The sequence below is a fragment of the Dryobates pubescens genome, chromosome Z (assembly GCF_014839835.1).
Source record: "Dryobates pubescens isolate bDryPub1 chromosome Z, bDryPub1.pri, whole genome shotgun sequence".
NCBI classification, from domain to species: domain Eukaryota; kingdom Metazoa; phylum Chordata; class Aves; order Piciformes; family Picidae; genus Dryobates; species Dryobates pubescens.
Window position 1 is genome coordinate 132794192 of NC_071657.1, and position 25781 is coordinate 132819972.

General features: G+C 43.5%; 1 protein-coding gene across 1 annotated transcript in view; it reads left to right on the forward strand.

The window, feature by feature from the left end:
* PPFIA2 (PTPRF interacting protein alpha 2) overlaps nucleotides 1-25781 on the forward strand; it is a 353836-nt gene that overhangs the window by 296852 nt on the left and 31203 nt on the right. The window contains exons 16-22 of the mRNA XM_054178470.1: nucleotides 2236-2371; nucleotides 3206-3426; nucleotides 5949-6186; nucleotides 9347-9376; nucleotides 12428-12558; nucleotides 14244-14398; nucleotides 17286-17379. Coding sequence (XP_054034445.1) covers nucleotides 2236-2371; nucleotides 3206-3426; nucleotides 5949-6186; nucleotides 9347-9376; nucleotides 12428-12558; nucleotides 14244-14398; nucleotides 17286-17379 — 1005 coding nt within the window. The remainder of the gene's footprint in view (nucleotides 1-2235; nucleotides 2372-3205; nucleotides 3427-5948; nucleotides 6187-9346; nucleotides 9377-12427; nucleotides 12559-14243; nucleotides 14399-17285; nucleotides 17380-25781) is intronic.

Genomic DNA, 25781 nt, shown 5'->3' on the forward strand with positions numbered 1-25781 from the left:
AGACTGGATTGGGTGGTTGGTGCCATGGTTTAGTTGCTTAGATGGTGTTGGGTGATAGGTTGGACTTGATTATCTCAAAGTTCTTTTCCAACCTGGTTAATTCAATTCTATTCTATTCTATTCTATTCTATTCTATTCTATTCTATTCTATTCTATTCTATTCTATTCTATTCTATTCTATTCTATTCTATTCTATTCTATTCTATTCTATTCTATTCTAGCTGTGCCAGGGCAGGTTTAGGTTGGAGGTGAGGAGAAAGTTCTTCACAGAGAGAGTTGTTGTCCATTGGGATGTGCTGCCCAGGGAGGTGGTGGAGTCACCATCCCTGGAGGTGTTCAAGAGGGGATTGGACGTGGCACTTGGTGCCATGGTCTAGTCATGAGGTCTGTGGTGACAGGTTGGACTTGATGATCTTTGAGGTCTCTTCCAACCTTTGTGATACTGTGATACTGTATTTTCTTCTTGCATTTATTACTTTTACCAAAGAAAATGTATTAGCACTTGAAATCCTTCACTTATTATTTGAAATTTGTCACAGTAGTCATAATACCAGACAGCAATTATGTTTTTTCAAACCATTGTATCAAAGTAGTTTGTAGTGGAGGCTTTCATGGGTTTTCCATGATCTTTGTTTTGCATTTCCCATTGATCAATAAACAGACATCACAGCTGTAATAGTTTATCTTTTACTCTACTAAAGTGATGTTTGAAATTCAAGACTAAGGTTTCAGTCTTCAAAGTATGAGCATTTTGCATTCAAGTTAATTTATTCTCCTGGAAAATCAAGGTATTTCTATGCTTTGAAAGAGACAGAGAAGTAGAGCGTAGGGAAACAGTCACACTTACAGCCTGCTCTTTTCAGCAGAAGTAAGTGTGGTGCTCTGAATTGTTTCCTTCATTTGGGGAAGCAGACATTCTCTTACTTTGCCTTTTCTATACCTGGGATTAAAGCCATCATTTTCACAAAGAGCCTTCTTTTCAAAGTGGGAGAAGCGTTCAAGAGCAAACTTTATTCCTGTGTTGTTTCCCCAAAACAATCATTACCATTCCTGTGAACCCTATAAGCTGTCTGTAGGGGACTGTAAACATTTGCCCCATGTTTAGGACAAAAGAAATAATGTAGAAAAAAACCCAAAGTACCTCATTAAACTCTCATTTTATGCTCTTGTAGATGGTGAGATGTCAAGCATATATGATTAGTTATCTTATGTATGTCTTACATGTAATTTTTCTGCTATAATCATGCTATTCATATCATTTTATGTGTTAAGAAGCAAAAATGGGTCAGGTCTCCATTGCTGTGGTTGAATGCCAAAATGGTGCATGGAGGCTTTGGTCTCATGAGTGGGCCTACACAGCCTGTGGGCAGGATGCTTCTACCACACCACATAGGGAACTTCTGCTGTTTGACCAAAGACAGAAAGGCTGAGAAGCTGTATCTTCCCCCAAGAACAGACACACTGAGGTCATCAAATCTGTGCCTCACCACAATGTCCCAAGATTTAGCAAGACTGGAGGAAAACCTGGGGATTAAGTTGAAGGTGAATCACTCATAACCAATAAGAATCATAACAAATATTTTTATAATGAAGAGCACAGACCTACAAAAGAAAAGTGTTAAAGACATCCTGGCTCATGAACACCTAACGATAACCTCAGGCCTTCAGGAGAGTAATGGAAAGAAAACACACAGAGTAGTCCATTCAAACTGTGCCAGGGGAAGTTTAGGCTCAAGGTGAGGAGAAAGTTCTTCACAGAAAGAGTTGTTAGCCATTGGAATGTGCTGCCCAGGGAGGTGGTGGAGGCACCATCCCTGGAAGTGTTTGAAAAGGGATTGGATGTGGCACTTGAAGCCATGGTTTAGTAGTCATGAGGTCTGTGGTGACAGGTTGGACTTGTTGATCTTTGAGGTCTTTTCCAACCTTATGGATTCTATGATTCAGCAGCCAGTTCTTCTAACTCTCCTGAACTCATGTCAAAGTTTCGGATGATAGGTTTTACTGTGTAAGTCCTTAATTTTGAAGACTTCAAGGTTTTGTTTGTTTTCTTCCTTCATTTTCCTGTGCTATGATTTCAAGTTCTCAGTTTTAAATTTTGGGGTTTTTTTGATGTGTTTTTGTCATTCATTACATGAAACAAAATAACAGGAAAAGAAATCTGTGTTCATAGATGGAAGGTCATTGAACTGGTATTATTGTTACACTCTCCATCTGCTTCTGTGGTTCTTTTCACAGGCCTCACCTTGACACTTCAGCAGAGCTGAGGTATTCAGTGGGCTCCCTGGTTGACAGCCAGTCTGACTATCGGTCAACTAAAGTGATACGGCGACCTAGGAGAGGCCGGATGGGAGTACGCAGAGATGAACCAAAGGTTGAACCTCAATTTCTTCTCCTATATTCCTGATAAGGGAATACACTTCAGCATGTTAAGCTTACAGTCAGTGCTTTTCCAAGCAAACCAAACCAAAACACCAAAACAACGGCAACAAAGCAACCACAATCCACCAAACAGGACAACCCAACCCACATAGCTGGGACTTCTCTATGTATGCTCAGAGAAGCGTACTGGTGTGCTAAAATCAAGGCAGAAAAGGTTGCTGTTCTGACATCAAAGTTCAAGCATACTTGTCTGCCTGTCCTTTCTGGGCCTCTTTCTGTGTGAATTTTCCTGGTAGTAATTTTATGCACCATTAGGAATTGTGTGAAAATGTTTTACATCATCCACGGTAATACTGTGAGCGTTAATGGAGAATGAGTCATTGAAGAAGTGCTCTTAAATGTTAGTTGTTTTCCTTTCTCATTCTCTAAAAGTTCAAGTTTGCAGTTATTCTCTGTGGAATAATCCATGTGCATCCTAATTCGTGTTTATAAATATGTACAGAGTGAGTGCCAAGAGGATGGAGCCAGGCTCTGCTGGGTCATGCCCAATAACAGGACAAGGGGCAATGGGTGGAAGTTGAGGCATAGACAGTTCCATGGAAACATGAAGAAGAATTTTTTTCACTGTGAGGGTGATGGAACCCTGGAACAGGCTGCCCAGGAGAGCTGTGGAGTATCCCTCTCTGGAGATACTCAAGACCCGCCTGGAAGTGTTCCTGTGTGATCTGCTCTAGGTGATCCTGCTCTGGCAGGGAGGTCAGTCTGGATGATCTTTCAAGGCCTTTTCCATTCCCTAACATTCTGTGATTCTGTGATTCCTGCTCAGGTAAAATCACTTGGTGATCATGAGTGGAACAGGACCCAGCAGATTGGCGTTTTGAGCAGCCACCCGTTTGAAAGTGACACTGAAATGTCCGACATCGATGATGATGATAGAGAAACACTTTTCAGCTCCATGGACCTCCTGTCACCGAGTGGCCATTCCGATGCCCAGACTCTGGCCATGATGCTTCAAGAGCAGCTAGATGCAATTAATAAAGAAATCAGGTATATAGCATGAACCAGCTGTGATACACTCACGATTACAACTTCAGGCTTCCTTTGGTGCATGAGTTCAGGTATTGTTCACAACAATGAGGAAACCACTTGTACATTTAAAGTATTACGGACATGCTGGAAGGTGTCCAGAGAAGGGCCACGAGGATGATCAGAGGGCTGGAGCACCTCTCCTGTGAGGACAGACTGAAGGAGTTGGGGCTGTTCAGTCTGGAGAAGAGAAGGCTCCGAGGTGACCTTATTGTGGCCTTCCAGTATTTGAAGGGGGCTACAAGAAGGCTGGGGAGGGACTGCTTAGGATGTCAGGTAGTGATAGGACTAGGGGGAATGGAATGAAGCTGGAGGTGGGGAGACTCAGACTGGACATAAGGGAGAAGTTCTTCCCCATGAGAGTGATGAAGCCCTGGAATGGGTTGTCCAGGGAGGTGGTTGAGGCCCCGTCCCTGGAGGTGTTTAAGCCCAGGCTGGATGAGGCTCTGGCCAGCCTGATCTAGTGTGGGGTGTCCCTGCCCATGGCAGGGGGGTTGGAACTAGATGATCCTTGTGGTCCCTTCCAACCCTGACTGATTCTATGATTCTATGATACATATCTACTTTTCCAGTTGTATTGATTGTGTGAAGAGAACAATGGCATCTAGATTCAATCACTGTATGAATTCTTTCCAAAATTGTTCCAAGGGAAGAGCTTCTGGCCAGTTGAAGAGAAGCACATTACAGAAGGCAGATTTGACAGATTACTATTCACAGACCTCTTTTCAAGGGATTTCTTAAGCTGTTTAGCATGACCCCACTTCATCAGTAATGACCTCCTATCAGAAATATTTTATTTCAGTGTTCCTCATGCTTTCTTCTGGTAATTACTCCTATGTTGCTTCTAATATAAGCCACATTTGGGTTTAGTTTGTTCTTTTTTTTTCTCTTTACAAACTCTGTAGCAGTTTGTCAAATTATTGGAGATGCAAAAAGGTATTACAATTTTATTTTTCCTCAGATTTATGGTGCAAAATGATCCAGAATTTAGATTACTGAAATAAAAAAAAAAAGACTCTTCTAATTTCCTTTCAAAATATTATTTTCCTTTAAGGTCCTGCCATGCCTCATTTCATAAAGACATTTTATAGGCATTTTGAAAGCTATGTTAGGGAAGAAGATTCATCACAGCACAGGAATTTGTAGTTTTCTCTCTTCACTGTATTATGATTTCATTTGTTATACTTGCTTCATTTCATTCAGAATAAGCCTAGTTCATAGATTCAGCCTGCCCCTGTACACTGCACTGGTTAGGCCACACCTCGAGTACTGTGTCCAGTTCTGGACTCCTCGGTTTAGGAAGGAGGTTGACTTGCTGGAGCGTGTCCAGAGAAAGGCAACAAAGTTGATGAGGGGCTTGGAACACAAGCCCTATGAGGAGAGGCTGAGGGAGCTGGGGTTGCTTAGCCTGGAGAAGAGGAGGCTCAGGGGAGACCTTCTTGCTCTCTACAACTACCAGAAGGGAGGTTGTAGACAGGCAGAGGTTGGTCTCTTCTCCCAGACAACCAGTACCAGAACAAGAGGACACAGTCTGAGACTGTGCCAGGGGAGGTTTAGGCTGGTTATTAGGAAGAAGTTCTTCACAGAAAGAGAGATTGGCCATTGGAATGTGCTGCCCAGGGAGGTGGTAAAGTAACCATCACTGGAGATATTTAGGAAGAGACTGGATGAGGCACTTGGTGCCATGGTTTAGTTGATTAGATGGTGTTGGGTGATGGGTTGGACTCGATGATCTCAAAGGTCTTTTCCAACCTGGTTAATTCAATTCAATCCAATTCAATTCAATGCAATGCAATGCAATGCAATGCAATTCTAGTCTAGTCTAGTCTAGTCTAGTCTAGTCTATCCTATTCTAGTCTATCCTATTCTATCCTATTCTATTCAACTCAACAGAAGCATCCTGTTGAGTCTATACATGCTTAAGAATCATCTCTTATGCCTACAGCAAAGCTATTTGAATGAAATACTCTTAATACCATAATGCCTTAGAGACAACTATCATTTTTTCATCAGTTTGTAGGGGTGAAGTGGGCAAATTGGTTTGCATGTTCCCTTGTTTTGTTTTATTAATATGGATTATCTTAGCAATTCCCTTCTTAAAGGTTCAATTTCCTTTGTCTTGAGTTTGGGTTTGTGCTTTAGCAACAGAAAATCAGATTTAGTCAACTCAAGATTAGAATTAGTCTCCTATGGTAAAATCGGATTGTTAGCCCCCTCCAATCTCCAATGTCATAGGTCAAGTCCTGTTGTTGGGCAGATTCTCCAAACAGTTTTTGAGGATGGATGCATTAAGGCAAGCAATGTTGTAATTCTGGTGATTTAAAAACACCCTTTTCCACATCGTTTTGGAGCTGCCTGTGATATTCATCTGAGGTTTCTCCTGCTTCAGAATCTCATTTGAAAAGAAACTTCTTTCTGTATTTTACTTTGGTTTTGAGGGATGCAGAGACAACCACAGCCATGTTCTTCTTTTATTTGTTAAGGTTAATCCAAGAAGAGAAAGAGTCAACAGAACTGCGTGCCGAAGAGATAGAGAACAGAGTGGCCAGCGTGAGCCTGGAAGGCTTAAATCTCGCCAGAGTCCACCAAGGTACCTCCATTACCGGCTCCGTGACAGCATCATCACTTGCAAGCTCATCTCCTCCCAGTGGACACTCAACTCCTAAACTCACCCCTCGCAGTCCAGCCAGGGAGATGGACAGAATGGGGGTTATGACACTGGTAAGAAACTTTGTGATGACAATTTTAGGTGTGATACTTCTGATCTTAAATGCTCCATCTTTTCCCTGTATGAATGGCTCTCTAATTCTTTGCTTACCTCTTCCTCACACATGCAGATGGCAAATTCCCAAGATCATGAACATTTGGGTGGCTGTAGGTTCTGTTGTCGTGTTTTTGAGCACTGCATGATTTTGCAGGGTCATTGTGGGCCTTCAGCACACAGGCAGCAGAATTAACATGCAGCTCAGCTGATCACTGGAATTACTGTAACAGATTTATATGCAAAAATGTTTGTTAATGAAAAGGTCTGAAGTGACAACCTTAGTGCACCATAGTCTGTGGCATTTTGGCTGAGTTTAAACCTTCAGGAAATGTCTCAAATACACAAAAACCTTCAACTTCACATGTGTGATCACTTGGACACACTCCTATATTTGGAACACTCCTTTGTACTTGGAGCATTTTGTGTGTATTCATCATGGCAGCCTAACAAGCACCTGAAACAAGTGCTTTGCTTTCCAGTGATTGATTTAATTGATCCATTTCAGCATTACAAGCAGCGCACAGATACCCAGCCACCAAATTATCATGCAATGGATTACTAACATTACTGTACCTGTGAAGACATATGCTGAAATGTCTGGTTTGATTTGAAAAGGGACTTGCAAAAAAACCCCAACCCTTTCATTTTGGTCCCAGACAAAAAGAAACAGTGCAACAGTCAAGTCAATGAAAGTAGTATGTGTCAATATAATCAAGCTGTGGGCTACAAACCAGTTTGCCTGTAAGCACTCTGAGAGAATCAAAGCTGTCTACAGGCAGAGAGGAGAACAGGATATGTGTAACTCCATTTACTGTTTCTCTGATAATCATCAGGTCACAATTGATCAGTGATTCCTTGATCTCAGTCAGAAAACAGAAATTAAATCTCCTAGCCAAGAAGGTTGCCAAAAGCATCTGGGAGTGGAGCCTGGCTATTCATTTTACTCAGCTGGGAAGAGTGACTTCTTTCTATAATCATCTGAGTTCTGCTTTTGCCTGGGAGCTGACAGCTACTTGTATCTGCCTCTGCCACTCACAGTTTAGGATGGTGTTTATTGGCTTCTTGAGAACTACAGGCAGCAGAGAGGAGGTCAGGGCTGGCAGCTGTGGCAGACTGTGGCAATGGTTCTTTGCTGGCCTCAGTTCCCACTGCTGAATAGCAGAGGTGAAAATGGTGGGCAGAGCATTGAGGAGGAGGTGGGTGTGCAGGCTGCTGCAGTGCCACCCACTTCTTAAAAGCAGTATTTTCTTCAATATTTTTCTTCAATATGCAGTGTGTCTCCATTTTGCCAGCCAATTAAGATAAATGACCTGGCTACACAGAAATATCAGGATCTCAGGTAGTGATAGGACTAGGGGGAATGGAATGAAGCTGGAGGTAGGGAGATTCAGGCTGGACATGAAGGAGAAGTTCTTCCCCATGAGAGTGGTGAAGCCCTGGAATGGGTTGTCCAGGGAGGTGGTTGGGGACCCATCCTTGGAGATGTTTAAGACCTGGCTGAGGCTCTGGCCAGCCTGATCTAGTGTGGGATGTCCCTGCCCATGGCAGGGGGGTTAGAACTAGATGATCCTTGTGGTCCCTTCCAACCCTGACTGATACTATGATACTATGAAATGGCAGCAGTCTGACCTTCCACCAGACTGGTTGCCTTGGTTTGGATACAGTAGCTTGGGGTCAGTAGGATCATCCAGATTCAAACGCAAAATGACAGCATAGCCTCTGCTCTGCAGGTTGTTAGTGGCCTGACAGGCATCCAGCTGTAGCTGTTCTAAAACTCAGAAGGTTGTGTCTCTATGAGTTGCAGATATATCATAAGCTGTTTAGAATAGAATAGAATAGAATAGAATAGAATAGAATAGAATAGAATAGAATAGAATAGAATAGAATTAACCAAGTTGGAAGAGAGCTTTGAGATCGAGTCCAACCTATCACCCAACACTATCTAATCAACTAAACCATGGCACCAAGCACCCCATCCAGTATCTTCCTAAACACTTCCAGTGATGGTGACTCCACCACCTCCCTGGGCAGCACATTCCAATGGGCAATCACTCTGTGAAGAATTTCTTCCTAACATCCAGTCTAAACCTCCCCTGGCACAGCTTGAGACTGTGTCCTCTTGTTCTGGTGCTGGTGCCTGGGAGACGAGACCAACCCCCACCTGGCTACAGCCTCCCTTCAGGTAGTTGTAGAGAGCAATAAGGTCTCCCCTGATTCTCCTCTTCTCCAGGCTAAGCAACCCCAGCTCCCTCAGCCTCTCCTCATAGGGCCTGTGTTCCAAGCCCCTCACCAACCTTGTTGCCCTTCTCTGGACACACTCCAGCAAGTCAACCTCCTTCCTAAACTGAGGAGCCCAGAACTGGGCACAGTACTCGAGGTGTGGCCTAACCAGTGCAGTGTACAGGGGCAGAGTGACCTCCCTGCTCCTGCTGGCCACTCTGTTCCTGATGCAGGCCAGGATGCTATTGGCTCTCCTGACTGTCTGGGCACACTGCAGGCTCATGTTCAGCCTACCATCAACCATCACCCCCAGGTCCCTCTCTGCCTGGCTGCTCTCCAGCCGCTCTGACCCCAGTCTGTAGCACTGCATGGGGTTGTTGTGGCCAATGTGCAGAACCCGGCACTTTGCCATGGGGTAAGTGGAGAGGAAGCCCCTCTTTCAAGCATGGTATTTGTTGATGATATTTGGTGTTTATTCTTGGTGAGACACTAAGGTAAATCTGTGCTGGGGGGTTAATGGAGGGGGTTTATATAAAAACTCCAGAGATAAAAATTACTACTACAAGCTTGCAATGTCCTATTCTTTACTAAGCTCATGGAAAAAGAAAGGAATTGTAGCTTTGGAATTAAGGAGCTGCCTGCCCAGAATGGCAGGTTTGTCAGGGATAATCTTCTGTTGTTATGACAAAAGATTGTTGTTATGACATATGTTGTTCTGATGTGTGACTAATGTAGAGCTAGCAGATAATATGGATGGTGTTCAATTAATGAAATCTCCACTTCTTGCTTCTGCATGCAAGGAGAAGTGTGGCATTTTGTTAGGCTCCAGTAAGATTTATTAATCATTTCTTGTTTCTTTTCTTTTTATGTTGTTGCTGCTTTTGTTACCAATCTAAGCCAAGTGACCTAAGGAAACATCGAAGAAAGGTATGCTGCTGTCTCTCTTTTTCTGTTTGCATTGAAGTTAGGAGAACACATTCATCACATTCCTCTGCTATTCAGATAACCAGGTTCTTTGCCAACCACTTCTTCATTCCCTCTGCTTCTTTTTGTTCAATTCTTGAGCATAATAATTTGAACCTACCTGGAAAAGCTTGCAAGTGCCCCAGGATCACAGGATGTTAGGAGTTGGAAGGGACCTCCAGAGATTATAGAATCATAGAATCAGTCAGGGTTGGAAGGGACCACAAGGATCATCTAGTTCCAACCCCCCTGCCATGGGCAGGGACACCTCACACTACATCAGGCTGGCCAGAGCCTGATCCAGCCTGGGCTTAAACACCTCCAGGGATGGGGCCTCAACCACCTCCCTGGACAACCCATTCCAGGGCTTCACCACTCTCATGGGGAAGAACTTCCTCCTCACATCCAGCCTGAATCTCCCCACCTCCAGCTTCATTCCATTCCCCCTAGTCCTATCACTACCTGACATCCTGAGAAGTCCCTCTCCAGCCTTCTTGTAGGCCCCCTTCAGATACTGGAAGGCCACAACAAGGTCACCTCAGAGCCTTCCTTTCTCCAGACTGAACAGCCCCAGCTCTTTCAGTCTGTCCTCATAGGAGAGGTCATTGAGTCCAACCCTCCCTGCCAGAACAGGACCATAGAATCTAGCACAGGTCACACAGAAATGCATCCAGATGGGTCCTGAAAGTCTCCAGAGAAGGAGACTCCACAACCTCTCTGGGCAGCCTTTTCCAGTGCTCTGTCACCCTCACAGTAAAGAAGTTCTTCCTCATGTTTAGGTGGAACATGCTGTGCTGTAGTTTATACCCATTGCTCCTCTTCATAGCTAAGCCACAAACCAAGGGACACTATTGATAGCTTGGGGCAGTAGCCTCTGCAGCACAAACTTAAAGGAATACAGTTCAAGCAAACAAACAAACAAACCAACCCACAACAAAACAAGTGTGGACACAACAGCATTACTTTCATGGCCATTCTTGCTGGAGGAACCAGTCAGATTGTTTGGAATCTTCTGGAGCAACATCAAATTGTGTACAGATTGGCACTGAATATGGGATTTATCTTTGCATGAGAGGAGATGGCGTTTAAGAGAAACCATTTTCTGCCCTGACAGAATTCTTTTTCATTGATGATTATTGCCAAACATTCTACTCTGCCCTGGTGAGCATGCACCTAGAGTATTGTGTGCAGTAGTGGGCTCCCAGTTCAAGAGAGACAGGGAGCTACTGTCCAACGAGAGTCCGATGGAAGGCCATAAAGACAGTTAGATTTCATCTCTCTTACAAGGAGAGGCTGAAAGACCTAGGACTCTTTAGCCTAGAAAAGAGAAGACTGAGATGGAATCTTATAAACTCATATAAATACCTAAAGGGTGGAGGGTGGGCTCTTCTGAGTAGTGACCAGAGACAGGACAAGGGCCAGTGGGTACAAACTGTAACACAGGAGGTTTCACTTGAACTTAAGGAGAAACCTCTTCACTGTAAGAACAGACTGCAGAGAGTTTGTGGAGTCTCCTTCCCTATAGACTTTCAAAACCTACCTGGGATGCATTCCTATGTGGCCTGCCCTAGGTGATCCTGCTTTGGCAAGAGGCTTGAACTAGATAATCTCTTGAGAGGTCCCTTCCAGTCACTACCATTCTATGATTCTGACCATTCTGTTGACAAGCTATTGGGAGAGTGGGCCTATTTATGTCTGTATTTACCTTCTCACTTAAATCCCTGAGAAACTGCTTACTTGAATAGTCTTGTTTGCTGCAAGAAACTTGCTCATGCCCAAGATTACTTTCATGTTTAGACCTTTACTGGATCAATCTGTTTGGCATAAAAAGAATTAATTCATTCTGCAAGTGTAACCCCTTTTCTTTCAAACACAATCATTCAGATGCAACAATTAATCCTAGAATACTAAGTCCACCACTGAACCATATCACTATGTAGCACATCTAAATGATCTTTAAACACATCTAGGAATGGGAAGCCTGTTCAAATGCTTGGCTGTTCTTTTAGTGAAAAATTTGTTCCTAATGCCTAGCCTAAATCAACCCTGGTGCAGCATGAGAGTGTTCCCTCTTCACGGAATGGAATGGAATGGAATGGAATGGCATGGCATGGCATGGCATGGCATGGCATGGCATAGAATAGAGTAGAGTAGAGTAGAATAGAATAGAATAGAGTAGAATAGAATAGAATAGAATAGAATAGAATAGAATAGAACAGAATAGAATAGAATAGACCAGGTTGGAAAAGACCTTTGAGGTCCTCAAGTCCAACCTATCACCCAACACCATCTAATCAACTAAACCATGGCACCAAGTGCCCTATTCAGTCTCTTCTTAAACACCTCCAGTGATGGTGGCTCCACCACCTCCCTGGGCAGCACATTCCAATGGCCAATCACTCTTTCTGTGAAGAACTTCTTTCTAACATCCAGCCTAAACCTCCCTATTGTTCCTTCTCTGGACACCTTCCAGCAACTCAACATCTCTCCTAAACTGGGGGGCCCAGAACTGGACACAGGACTCAAGGTGTAGCCTAATCAGTGCTGAGTCCAGAAGCACAATGACTTCCCTGCTCCTGCTGGCCACACTATTCCTGATACAGGCCAGGATGCCATTGGCCTTCTTGGCCACCTGGGCACACTCCTGCCTCCTGTTCAGCCTACTATCACCCAGGACCTCCAGGTCCCTTTCTGCCTGGCCGCTCTCCAGCCATTCACATAGAACACATAGATAGTGTTCTATCACTAGAGACCTGTGAGAAGAGACCAGCACCTACCTCTCTGTATTGTCCTTTCAGGGAGTTGTAGAGGGTGACAAGGTCTCCCCTCAGCCTCCTTTTCCTCTAGCTAAATGGTCCCAGTTGTCTCGGCTTCTCTTCATAAGAGTCATTCTCTAGATCCTCCACCAGCTAAATTGCTCTTCTTAACCCCTTCATTCACTTCAAAAATTAGTGCAGTGTATGTTGAAACTTTCTTGGAAAGCTAATCTGCTCACAAGGATTCTCTCTCCCCTAGATTGCAGTAGTTGAAGAAGACGGGCGTGAAGATAAAGCCACAATCAAATGTGAAACTTCTCCTCCTCCAACACCCAGAGCTATCAGAATGACCCATACCCTTCCTTCTTCATACCACAATGATGCCAGAAGGTAAGATATTTGCAGCACAAACTGGTGCTTAGCAGTTTTACTACATATTGTTCTTGTGAAACCATGTTGTTTATTCCAGAATTACTTGGATTCCTCCCCTTTCAGCTTGGCAAGTATCTCCCCAGCCATAAGATAGAAAGCCTTAACCTTTGTCTTTTGCATGAGCCTGAGGACATTTGCTAGTGCTAGAATATGCACTGATATCCCCCTCTATTCGGCTCTGGTGAGACCCCACCTGGAGTACTGCATCCAGGTCTGGAGCCCCTATTACAAGAGGGATCTGGAGGTGCTGAAAGGGCGACAAGGATAATCAGAGGGCTGGAGCTCCTCTCCTATGAGGACAGACTGAAGGAGTTGGGGCTGTTCAGTCTGGAGAAGAGAAGGCTCTGAGGTGACCTAATTGTGGCCTTCCAGTATCTGAAGGGGGCCTACAAGAAGGCTGGGGAGGGACTTCTCAGCATATCAGGTAGTGATAGGACTAGGGGAATGGAATGAAGCTGGAGGTGGGGAGATTCAGGCTGGATGTGAAGAGGAAGTTCTACACCATGAGAGTGGTAAAGCCCTGGAATGGGTTGTCCAGGGAAGTGGTTGAGGCCCCATCCTTGGAGGTGTTTAAGCCCAGGCTGGATGAGGCTCTGACCAGCCTGATCTAGTGTGAGGTGTCCCTGCCCATGGCAGGGGGGTTGGAACTAGATGATCCTTGTGGTCCCTTCCAACCCTGACTGATTCTATGATTCTATGATTTCTGGTTTGAGGCACAATTGTGATCACTGCTAGAAGCAGCGGTGCCTAGAAAAACAAACAGCAGGCTGAATCCTGTATTTTCCATCAGTAGTGCTTAGCCAATTTAAAATATGTATTTCCAGGCTTTAAAATAAAATAATGTTCAATCAGCCCATTACAAAAATGCTGCTCTTTTGATGCTTTACCTGTTGGTAAATCATTTAAAGAAGACGATGAGGTTGTTTCACTTCTTGGGAGGTCATTATGAAGGCTTAACCAATTCATTCTTTTTGCAGAGCACTCAAAAGATAGCAAAATATTTACCTGCAAGGGTTGAGATGTAATCACTAGTGTGGGCAGCAGGAGCAAGGAGGTCATTCTGCCCCTGTACACTGCACTGCTTAGGCCACACCTTGAGTCCTATGTCCAGTTCTGGGCCCCTCAGTTTAGGGAAGATCTTGAGTTGCTGGAAGGTGTCCAGAGAAGGGCAACAAAGCTGGGAAGGGGTTTGGAGCACAGCCCTGTGAGGAGAGGCTGAGGGAGCTGGGGTTGCTTAGCCTGGAGAAGAGGAGGCTCAGGGGAGACCTTATTGCTTTCTACAACTACCTGAAGGGAGGTTATAGCCAGGTGGGGGCTGGTCTCATCTCCCAGGCAACCAGCACCAGAACAAGAGGACACAGTCTCAAGCTGTGCCAGGGGAGGTTCAGACTGGATGTTAGGAAGAAATTCTTCATAGAGAGAGTGATTGGCCATTGGAATGGGCTGCCTGGGGAGGTGGTGGAGCCACCATCAGGTCTTTAGAAGGAGACTTGATGGGGTGCTTGGTGTCATGGTTTAGTTGATTAGATGGTGTTGGGTGATAGGTTGGATGCGATGATCTTGAAGGACTCTTCTAACCTGGTCTGTTCTATTCTATTCTATTCTATTCTGTTCTATTCTAATTCCATTTCTTTACTTTGTAGTAGTTTGCCTGCTTCATTGGAGCCAGAAAGTATTGGTCTTGGCAGTGTCAGTAGCAGCCAGGACTCCCTGCACAAAGCTCCCAAGAAGAAAGGGATCAAGTCTTCGATAGGACGTTTGTTCGGTAAAAAGGAGAAGGCTCGCCTCGGACAGCTCAGTAAGGAATTAGTGGTAACAAACCAACATCATCATTTCACAGTCATTTTCCCCTTTTTAAGTTTGTTTGTTTGTTTTCAGTTTCCAGTGTGCTTAATTTTCTCTTGTCTGGCAGAACTTTGCCATTCAACTTCATTGCTCTTCAACAACTGTATTTGTCAGGAGTTTGCTATGGAGGAGGGTCCCGGAACAAACCCTTAGAGTCATCCTCTTCACTGAACCTGTTGTCTCTTGAATTAGGGTAAAAGTGCTAACAGTGCAGCCTCACATAACCAATATAAAGAGGAGGTGAGAAAGTGGCAACTACTGTAGTACACTATAAGGACTGTAACTATGTTGTATGGAAGGTCCTTTCAAGTAAGTGTAACTGCCTTTCAGTTCCCAGCGTGTCAATAGATGTCTGCTAGTGCCTTTCACTGTCCTAACCACAGTATTTCAACTAATTATGCTGCTCACAGCAATGATTTTTCTTCCTGCTTCTGCCCTTTTCCCTTGCCAAGACCTTAGTGTACTTTATTTCTGGTTAAAAAAATGTCCTCTGTTATATTCCATAGAATATGTCTATACTACATGCAAGAAATAAAATACAATCAGTCATAGAACAACTTTACTTAACTGCCTTAATTAGCACAAGCGATGGAAGTGACACTCTTCAACCAAGGTTCGTAGTCTGCATGTCCAAGAATACATCCTTAGCACTGCTCTATATTAGAATCATAAAACTGACAGGGTTGGTGATCCATCCCCAGGTCATGGTGGAAGGAAGGTTGACCATGAGCCAGCAATGTGCTCTTGTGGTCAAGAAGGCCACTGCCATTCTAGGGTGCATTAGAAAGGCTGCAGTTAATAGGTCAAGAGAGGTTCTCCTCCCCCTCTACTCTGCCCTGGTGAGGCCATATCTGGAGTATTGTGTCCAGTTCAGGAAGGACCTCAGGGAACTGCTTTAAAGAGTCCAGTGCAGAGCCACAAAGATGATGAAGGTAGTGGAACATCTTCCTTTCAAGGAGGAACTGAGGGAGCTAGGGCTCTTCAGCATGGAGCAGACTAAGGGGTGACCTCAGTCATGTTTATAAACATGTGAAGGGTGAGTGCCAACAATGCAGCTTGTCCAGATCGTTCTGCAGAACGTTTCTGTCCTCCAGAAGACTGACATGCCCACCCAGCTTGGTGTCATCTGCAGACTTACTGAGAGTGCATTTGATCCCCTCATCCAAGTTGTTGATAAGGATATAAACAGAACTGGCCCCAGTACAGAGCCCTGGGGAAAAGCCCTTGTAACTGGCCACCAACTGAATTCAAATCCATTCCCCACAGCTCTTTGGGCCCAGTCATTCATTTTTTTTACCCAACAAAGTATGTACCCATCCAAACCATGAGCAGACAGTTTTCTCCCTAATGTGGAAAATTCTGTCAAAGGTCTTACTAAAGTCCAGGCAAGTAACATTGACAGCCTATCTCATCCACCAGGCAGGTCACTTTGTCATAGAAGGAGAACAGGTTGGTTAAGCAAGACCTGCCCTTCATAAACCCATGTTGACTGGGCCAAATCATCTTGTTGTCCCATTCATGATGCATGATGTCATTCCATATGATCTGCTCCATGACTTTCCCTGGCACCAAGGTCGGACTGACAGGCCTATAGTTTCCTGGCTTCTCCTTCCAGCCCTTCTTGTAGATGGGCATCCACCAGGATCTCAGTGGTTAACCAGGACTGTAGAACTGCCCTGCTTCTTCATCATATGATGCTGACCTCCACCATCGTGGTCACTGCAGCCAAGGATGCCCCCAACCTTTACCTCCCCAACCAGACCTTCTTCTTTTATTAAGGCAAATGGCATCCTGGCCTGTATCAGAAATAGTGTGGCCAGCAGGAGCAGGGAGGTCATTCTGCCCATGTGCTCAGCACTGGTTAGGCCACACCTTGAGTACTGTGTCCAATTCTGGACCCCTCAGTTTAAGAAGGACATTGAGACACTTGAACGTGTCCGGAGAAGGGCAACATGGCTGGGGAGAGGCCTCAAGCATAAGCCCTATGAGGAGAGGCTGAGAGATCTGGGGTTGTTTAGCCTGGAGAAGAGGAGTCTCAGAGGAGACCTTATTGCTCTCTACAACTACCTGAAGGGAGGTTGTAGCCAAGTGGGGGTTGGTCTCTTCTCCCAGGCCACCAGCACCAGAACAAGAGGACACAGTCTCAAACTGTGCCAGAGTAAGTTTAGGCTGGAGGTGAGGAGAAAGTTCTTCACAGAAAGAGTAATTGGCCAGGGAGGTGGTGGAATCACCATCCCTGGAGGTGTTCAAAAAAGGATTGGATGTGGCACTTGAAGCCATGGTTTAGTTGTCAGAAGGTGTTAGGTATTAGGTAATAGGTTGGACTTGAGGATCTCTGAGGTCTTTTCCAACCTTATTGGACATCAGGAGATTTGGAGGGATAATGACATCAGAGACTCTTGGACTTTCTATGCGAGAAAAAAGAAGACTTTAGCATTACATCATTAAGTGATGCTGTTTATGGGTCAGTAATGAGATGGTTCTTGAGAAGGGACTTTCATTTTTACATTTCCCAACTGAGATTAAAAGATGGTGAAGGTATTGCTTACTCAGGACCGTGAGCCTGAGGCTCAGGAGGCAAAGAAAAAAAGGCAAAGATCTGGGTGCTCTTCTCAAACACTTCTACTAAACACAAGGAGAAGGAAACAATTTTCCCCTTGAATTCTACTCTCTTCCATGGAGTAAATTCCAGAACTTACTCCTGGAGGTGGTAGATGCTCTCCACAAACACCAGATGTCATGGCTGAAGGAAACAAACAGAGATGATTTTGGCTACTGGGAGGGGGACAACTGGGAAAAAGTGATGAGGAAATACAGTGGGGTCTGGCTTGTTTTTCCAGGAGGTTACATGGAAACAGAGGCAGCAGCTCAGGAATCTCTGGGATTAGGCAAACTTGGAACCCAAGCAGAAAAGGACCGAAGACTAAAGAAAAAGTGAGTACCTTTTCCATGTGCCTTTCAGCAGCTCAAACTTGATTCACATGTTGGGTTTTGCTTATGCACACATGTAATGAGAAGGGAGACCATCTACAGTGGCAGTTTGCCACTTAGCATGGCTTTCTCCAGTGTAAAACAAATTTAAAGCTGCATATAAAACAGAGGGGGGAAAATATTTAGTCTGTCAATTGTACCCTAGTGTTTCATTTGTGAAAGAACACAGGTTTATTAGAAAGAGACACTTTCTGTTTCACATTGCCATTCATTCCAGGCCGTTTGCCTTCTGTGCAGTTCTTCAAGCAAAAATAAGGAGGCATTTAATGACTCACTGCATAGAGTTTTCAGAGGAGAAAAAGAAAGAATGATTTATTTTTTTAATGTTATCTATTGAGCCCATGATTATTTCTGTTTAAAGGAGTCAAAGGCTCCCCATAAAGCCCAGAAGCTTCACTTTGGGTTTTTTCCTGTCTGCAAATGGCAACCTAGCTTTTCCTTGGCATCAATGACATAATAATTTAATGCTGTCTTTAGTGCACCTCCTTGTAAAATCAGGACACTGGCTAGCAGTTGCCAGCAGCTAAGGGGAACTATTAAGATAAAATTGCAAACACAAAAAGGAAGCTCTTGGCAGCAGTACAGCTCCAGGGTAATTAGAGGGTGTCAGAGGTAAGGAGAAAAAAAAAAAGGTACTTAAAAGTGACTTTGCAAACTCATTCTGTAAACCAGCAGGTTTGTTTTTCATCCATTGCCATTAATTTTAGAGCTACTATTTGGATTCTGACCCCCTTTTTAAAATGTTTAAGGCTTGCAGGTATCTTTCAGTCTTCTAATCCAAAGAACCTATGGATAATGTTCCAGCTTCCTTATTTATATGTAGAATATTTTTAATCTCTACTTCCATCTCAAGATCCCAATGAAATATGACTTTGAATGTACACATGTAATGTACAAAGGTAAATGCTCCATTTCAGCCAGCCTCCATTTAGCAGTTAAATATAGAGCAGCACTCGTTGTGTGCTAGCTGAGAGAGAAGACATGTGAAGGAACTCATAATAACATTCACAGGGACACTGCAGCTGATGGCTCCTGTCCCTGTATTTCTTATCTGTACCTTTGTGTCACTCATTAGTCATTTAGAAACATAGGGGTGTAAAGAGTATGTTGTTATGCTTTCCTTTTACTAAATCTAGAAAGCAGCTTTGAGACTGTCACTAATATTCATAAAGCATATAACTGAATTTTCAGCAGCCTGCTTTTTTTCAGTCCACATTTATCTCCCACCTCTGAGGACTGAGGGTACCAGGGTACTGACATCACTTTGAAGGGACGAGTGTGTTCACTTTACTCACTTTCTCATATATTAATTCCTTAAACTGAATAAAATCACATGAGACTCCATGCATCCACTGCACACATGACATGACTACTTCATATATGACAGTGGCTACCAAATTTTGGATCTGGAAACAGCAGGTGTGCAGGAAGTCTGTTGCTAGATTTCTGTCTAATCTCACACAATTAGACTTTTCAATGCTTTCTGCTTTTCAAGTCTCTCCTTTTCCTCCCCTGTGTCTGTCTGTCCTTAGTTCTTTGTGGGTTAGATAGAATCAAAATATTCTTTCATGGAAGGAAAGGAATCTTTCCTTTGTGGCTTTGACTACTAGGCCACACCTTGAGTCCTGTGTCCAGTTTTGGGCCCCTCAGTTTAGGAAAGATGTTGAGTTGCTGGAAGGTGTCCAGAAAAGGGCAACAAAGCTGAGGAGGGGTTTAGAGCACAGCCCTGTGAGGAGAGCCTGAGGGAGCTGGGGTTGCTTAGCCTAGAGAAAAGGAGACTCAGGGTAGATCTTATTGCTGTCTACAACTACCTGAAGGGAGGTTGTAGCCAGGTAGGGGTTGGTCTCTTCTCCCAGGCAACCAGAAACAGAACAAGAGGACACAGTCCCAAGCTGTGCCAGGGGAGGTTTAGGCTGGATGTTAGGGAAGAAATTCTACACAGAGAGAGATATTGCCCATTGGAATGGGCTGCCCAGGGGGGTGGTGGAGTCACCATCACTGGAAGTGTTTAAGAGATTGGATGAGGCACTTAGTGCCATGGTTTAGTTGATTAGATGGTGTTGGGTGATAGGTTGGACTCAAGGATCTCGAAGATCTTTTCCAGCCTGGTTAATTCAATTCAATTCAATTCAATTCAATTCCAGTTCTGTTCTGTTCTGTTCTGTTCTGTTCTATTCTTTTCATCTAGTCTGAATTATGTATTATCTATCCTAAATATATGTATCCCTATATCATGAAGATTTTTAAGTTTTCCCCCAATTCCTTTAAGTTTGTCTTTATTGCTTCTCATTTTGGAGTCCTTACACCTGCTTTTAAGACTCCTCTGAACTTACTGTCAGAGAAAGGTTCATAAACATAGCTGGTTTGTATTGTAGAGCTGTAGAGGATCTGTATGGGAAAAATGTAACATTTTGTGTTAGATATAATTCATCAGAATCTCCTGTACATCCCAGTCATTAGAGTGCCAAGCTGACAACAGAATCTACTAGAATTAATATTTCCTTGTAAAAAAAATGCAGGCAGGTATTTGCATATCCTCATTTGGAAAGTATTATGTTTAGGCAGCCCATAAAGCCATTTAAAAGGAAAGATTATCTCAGGAGGTCAAATTCCTTTTTGTCAACATATAATGCATAACTCTCTCTGGAAGTAGAGCCTCCAGATACAGGCAGTAGCTGCAAAACTACTGATCTGGGGAGTGCAAATGAGAATGTTATGCTGTGTGACATTAAGGATGATGGTAATGTGTATGAGGCCTTTATAAGAGATATTAAGGGAAGATTTTAGACCTAGTCTTTGGCTCCTTTCAACTCCTATGAAGGTCATACAAACTCTCTGTAGACAGCAATCCAAGTTTGTGGACACAGTGATAGCACTGCACTTTGCCTTCTAAGTGTTGTTTAGATTGGCACATAAAATCTCAGGAGAACCAGACCCACAGGAAGGATAATTAGGGGATAGACTGAAGGTGGGAAGAACTCCTTTGTATTATGTTTCAGGTCTGGGAGAGGTTTGTTTGTTTGTTTCTTTAGGAAAAACAAACAACCAAGCAAAACCCCTACAAACAAACAAACCAAAACAGCCACAAGAAAAATAAGCAAACAAACCAACCAAAGCAAAGCAAAGCAAACAAAGTACAGTGTCCACTTCTGGGCCCCTCAATTTAAGAAGGACATTGAGACTCTTGAACATGTACAGAGAAGGGCAATGAGGCTGGGGAGAGGCCTTGAGCACAAGCCCTGTGAGGAGGGGCTGAGGGAGCTGGGGCTGTTTAGCCTGGAGAAGAGGAGGCTCAGGGGAGACCTTATTGCTCTCTACAGCTACCTGAAGGGAGGTTGTAGCCAGGTGGGGATTGGTCTCTTCTCCCAGGCAACCAGCACCAGAACAAGAGGACACAACCTCAAGCTGTGCCAGGGGAGGTTTAGGCTGGATGTTAGGAAGAAATTCTTCCCAGAAAGAGAGATTTGCCATTGGAATGTTCTGCCCAGGGAGGTGTTGGAGTCACCGTCGCTGGAGGTGTTCAAAAAGGGATTGAACATAGCACTTGAAGCCATGGTTTAGTTAGTCATGAGGTGCTGGGTGACAGGTTGGACTTGATGATCTTTGAGGTCTTTTCCAACCTTATTGATTCTATGATTCTGTGATAATGATACTTGTGTCAGGAAGTTGCAAGTTTTTACTTGCAAACAAAAGCTGCCCCAGTATCTGTCTGATCTGTGTTAGCCTACCTCTTGCAGTTTGGGATGTCTGCATAAATATGAGCATCTACTCCCATGCATGCAGCTGGATCTCTAAGCAGTCGTCTCCAGCAGCTGCAAATATCTTGTGAAATTAACTGTGGAATTAGAACTCAAGGGATAAAACACAGTAGAGTTAAAACCAAAATACATAACTTTTAATATGTCCCAGGGAAATCATTTGGTTCCCTCAATAAATGTTGATAAAATGGTTGTCTTATGAAAAGATTAAGGCTGGAATTTAAAGATCCATTTTTCTGGGTGCTGTGTTTTAGTGTACTGCAGACAAGATGCTTAGGAGGTGAAAGAGTGTCCCTTGATCCTCTGCTTCTATAATGGAGGAGACAGGAATGGCCTTCAGGTCCCATAAGTTATCCTCAAGTGACTGCAAACTGTCATCTCAATTAACGCTGCCAGACAATTACTCACTTTCCAATTAATCCCTCTCTTTCTTTCTTTCTTTCTACCTATCCCCAAAGGAGTGCTCAGAGGAAGATGTAAGAAGTGAGAGTTCAGTAGCCTCTGGAAGGTCCAAAACTGAATGATTTTCCAAAGGTGTTCAAGTCAGCCTTTGCAGTTAGCATGAACCAGGAACACCATGTTCAGTGCTAGTGCTATGTCCATCAGAGCTAGTAGCTGCATAGTTCTGTAGTCCTTTATTTATATTGCATATCTTTGTTGTCCTTCCCTACCTTAATTTTCCTTTCTGTGTATAAATTTGCCCTTTGCTTCCATCTCCTTTTCTGTATCGCTCTTTCCTTCCTCTCTCTGAGCTCTTCTGCTGATTTCACACACGTGAAGACAACAGTTAGGGCTCTGAAACCAGCGCCCTTCTGAACTCAAGAAAACGTCTGCAGCTTCTTAGCTAATCAGAGCACAGGCTTTTCATCCTCAAGGTTTTTGACAGCTGTATCTACCAAGCATTTTTATGTCTCTGTAACTCACTTGTTACTGGAAATAGAATATTCTGGTATGTCTGAGTTTCATTCAGGCATATAATTTCCTTTTGATAATGGCAATTAAAGGATGCTGAAGAAGGTTTATTAACAGCAAGAGCATCCTGCTTTCTCCTCCTAGAGTCACCAACTTTATTGGCAGGAATAAGTTGCCTAGAGGGCAAATCACTCATACCAGTATTGTTAATAATTTAGCATTAGTAGGACAGCTCAAATTAGGATGCTGCACATCAGGAATGAGCACTACAAGTGTTAGTCACCTATGGGAATGAGATTTGCAGAGTCCAAAAAACCAACCAAACAAGACAACAACAGCAACAACAACCAAACCACCACAAAAACCCAAGCCTAGGTCACTTATGATTACTCTATTTTGCCACAATTTAGTAAACACATAGAAAAGGAAGCCTTGGTTTGTAGGGAGTTTTAGTGAGTCTCTAATTTGCTTAAACCCACAAGTCTGAGCTATTTGGGATTTTTGGTGTTACACAGAAATCATTAGCACATTATTCAGACCCAGGCAAAGATCCACAAATCTGCTGTGCTGAGTGGTAGCTTAACAAACAGCCAACACAAGTCTGGTGAAAAATCTCATTCTAAAGATGCATCTCTTCTTCCCAAGAACATTTAACATCTTTTAAGTATTCAGATAGCGGTCAGAAAGATTTCTGTAGTTCTAATGTTGGTATTAATTTATCTACCATATGATTTTGGTTTATTTTTTATGGACTGCTGTATGTTCATTAACATTTATGTGCCTTTTGTTTTGTTTTGTTTTTTTTCCCCCATTCATCTCTCTCCATCTCATGAAAAGCATACCTGGGTAAGTTATAACACCATGGCTGCTGAACATACTCATTTTCAGCACCATGTTTATCTTCTATGTTTTATTCTTGTTTCTTTTTGGGTCTTTTTGTGTTTTTTTTCTGTGAACTTTTCTCAAGCCATGCAGAAAACTGCCCTGAGTGATAACTCTCAAAGCATTCAAGATAATGGTAAACCTCAAAAGCACACCCAAACTAAGGTCGGGAACTGCTTGTGTAGGGCTACACGTAGTGGATTAGCCACATGGAGAGAACTGCTGTTGATTTTTAGAAGCTAAACACTTAATTGTAGGAGGCCTAAAGCCCAGAATCACAAAGACACTTGAAAGTTTAGATCAGAGAGAAAATTGTGAGAGTGAAGGCCTGGCCTAACAAATGCTGTTAAATTCTGTTTCATTAAATCACAGAGAAGTGAAACTCACAAATACTTTAGCAATCCACAGTTGCTTTAGTAATACTTCAGTAGTTGTGCCATCATACTTTGCAGTACCACAATATTTCTGCATAAAATTTTAGTGTTTTCTTTTTCACCAGTTCATTTTTTTTAAAATTTTAAAGTCATTTTCTTTTTTTTTTAATTGTTGTCCTGATATCAAGTTTAAAGTCTTCATCTCCTCTGTGATCTATCGTGCAAATGTTGTGGGTCTTTTTTTTTCCTTGAGTAGTTATTGGAAGTTGGGGAGAAAATTGCATCCCTTCAAAGCATGTAGGCTTTCACTTTCCAAGGGTGTAAAGATGAAAAACTCAAAGAGAACTGGGAGTACTGCATGGACTTAGAATATGTTACTACATTAATGTAGAATAGAATAGAATGGAATGGAATGGAATGGAATGGAATGGAATGGAATGGAATGGAATGGAATGGAATGGAATGGAATAAACCAGGTTGGAAGAGACCTTCAAGATCATCATGTCCAACCCATCATCCAACACCATCTAATCAACAAAACCATGCAACCAAGCACCCTATCAAGTCTCCTCCTAAACACCTCCAATGATGGCGACTCCACCACCTCCCCAGGCAGCACATTCCAATGGCAAATCACTCTCACCATGAAGAATTTCTTCCTAACATGCAGTCTAAACCTGCCCTGGTGCAGCTTGAGACTGTGTCCTCTTGTTCTGGTGCTAGTTGTCTGGGAGAAGAGACCAGCTCCTGCCTCTCTACAACCTCCCTTCAGGTAGTTGTAGAGGGTAATCAGGTCTCCCCTGAGCCTCCTCTTCTCCAGGCTAAGCAACCCCAGCTCACTCAGTCTCTCCTCATAGGGTTTGTGTTCCAAACCCCTCACCAACTATGTGTTTAGACTATGTGTTTATGAAGTGGCTCTGTAGTAACAGATTTGGTAGCATGTAATCAACCTGGGAGCCCCAGGATCAACAATGGAGTAGAACACATACAGAATTGCAAGGCTGGGTGTATTATGCAAGTCTGTTTATTTCACAGCTGGTTTATTTTTTTTTTTACAGTAGCTCTCAGCAGCTCTAATTTGTCAGGGTCTGTATTAAGCATTCCTGAACATGCTTCACTTAGCTTGTGTGTTTTCAGAAGAAAAACCCTCAATGATACCTTTTGGTTCACATTCAAAGTGGACTGAGGAGTAGCTAAACAGTAGAGCTTAGAGGGTCACTGTCACTGGAGGTGTTCAAAAAGGGATTGGACGTGGCACTTGGTGCCATGGTTTAGTAGTCATGAGATGCTGGGTGACAGGTTGGACTTGATGATCTTTGAGGTCTCTTCCAACCTTATTGATTCTATGATTCTATGATTCTGATTTTATACCCAACTTGGGAGGATTGGTTGATACACCAGGAGGCTCTGCAGCCACGCAGCAAGAGCTGGACAGACTGGAGAGCTGGGCAAAGGGGAACCTAATGTAGCTCATCAAGGATAGATGTAGGGTCCTGTATCTGGGGAGGAACAACACCATGTATAAGCACAGATTAGGGGCTGACCTGCTGGAAAGCAGCACCATGGAGAAGGACCTTGGAGTCCTGGTGGATAGTAAGTCATCCATTGGACAGCAATGTGCCCTTGTGGTCACGAAGGCCGAAGGTGGGTCCTGAGCTGCATTAACAAGAGTGTGACCAGCAGGTCAAGGGAAGTTCTCCTACCCCTCTAATTTGCCCTAGAGAGACTACATCTGGAGTATTGTGTCCAGTTCTGGGCTCCCTGGTTAAAGAGAGAGAGGAAAACAGTAGATAGAGTCCAACTGAGGGCTATGAGAATAATTAAGACAGTAGACCATCTGTCTAAGACACCTGGGGCTGTTTAACCAGAAGAAGACTGAGAGGGGATCTTATTAATGTTCACACATATCTGAAGGGTTAGTGTCAACAAGAGGCCAGTCTCTTTCCAGTGTTGCCCTGTGATAGGGTGAGGGGCAATGGGTACATAATGGAAGAAAGGAAGTTCCACCTCAACATGAGCAACATCTGCACTGCGAGGGTGACAGAGCACTGAAACAGGCTGCCCAGAGAGGTTGTGGAGCCTCCCTCTCTAGAGACTTTCAAACCCCACCTGGACACATTCCTAGGCGATCCCACTTTGGCAGGGGGCTTGGATTGATCCCCAAAGTACCATTCAACTCCTACCATTCCATGATTCTATGGTTCTATGAAAATGCAGACCTGTTGAAGCTCCTTTGCTAATTTGTGTCTCAGATGCTGTTAAATTGAAATTATACTTCCCTGTTCTATAGTCTTTAAAACTTTATTAGTTGCATCTTGATTTATGTGTCCTTAAACTTGGATACAAAACATTTCATGAAGAAAGGAAATTTCATTTTGCCCTTTGTTCTCAGTCTGACTAGTACATGAAGTAATAAAAA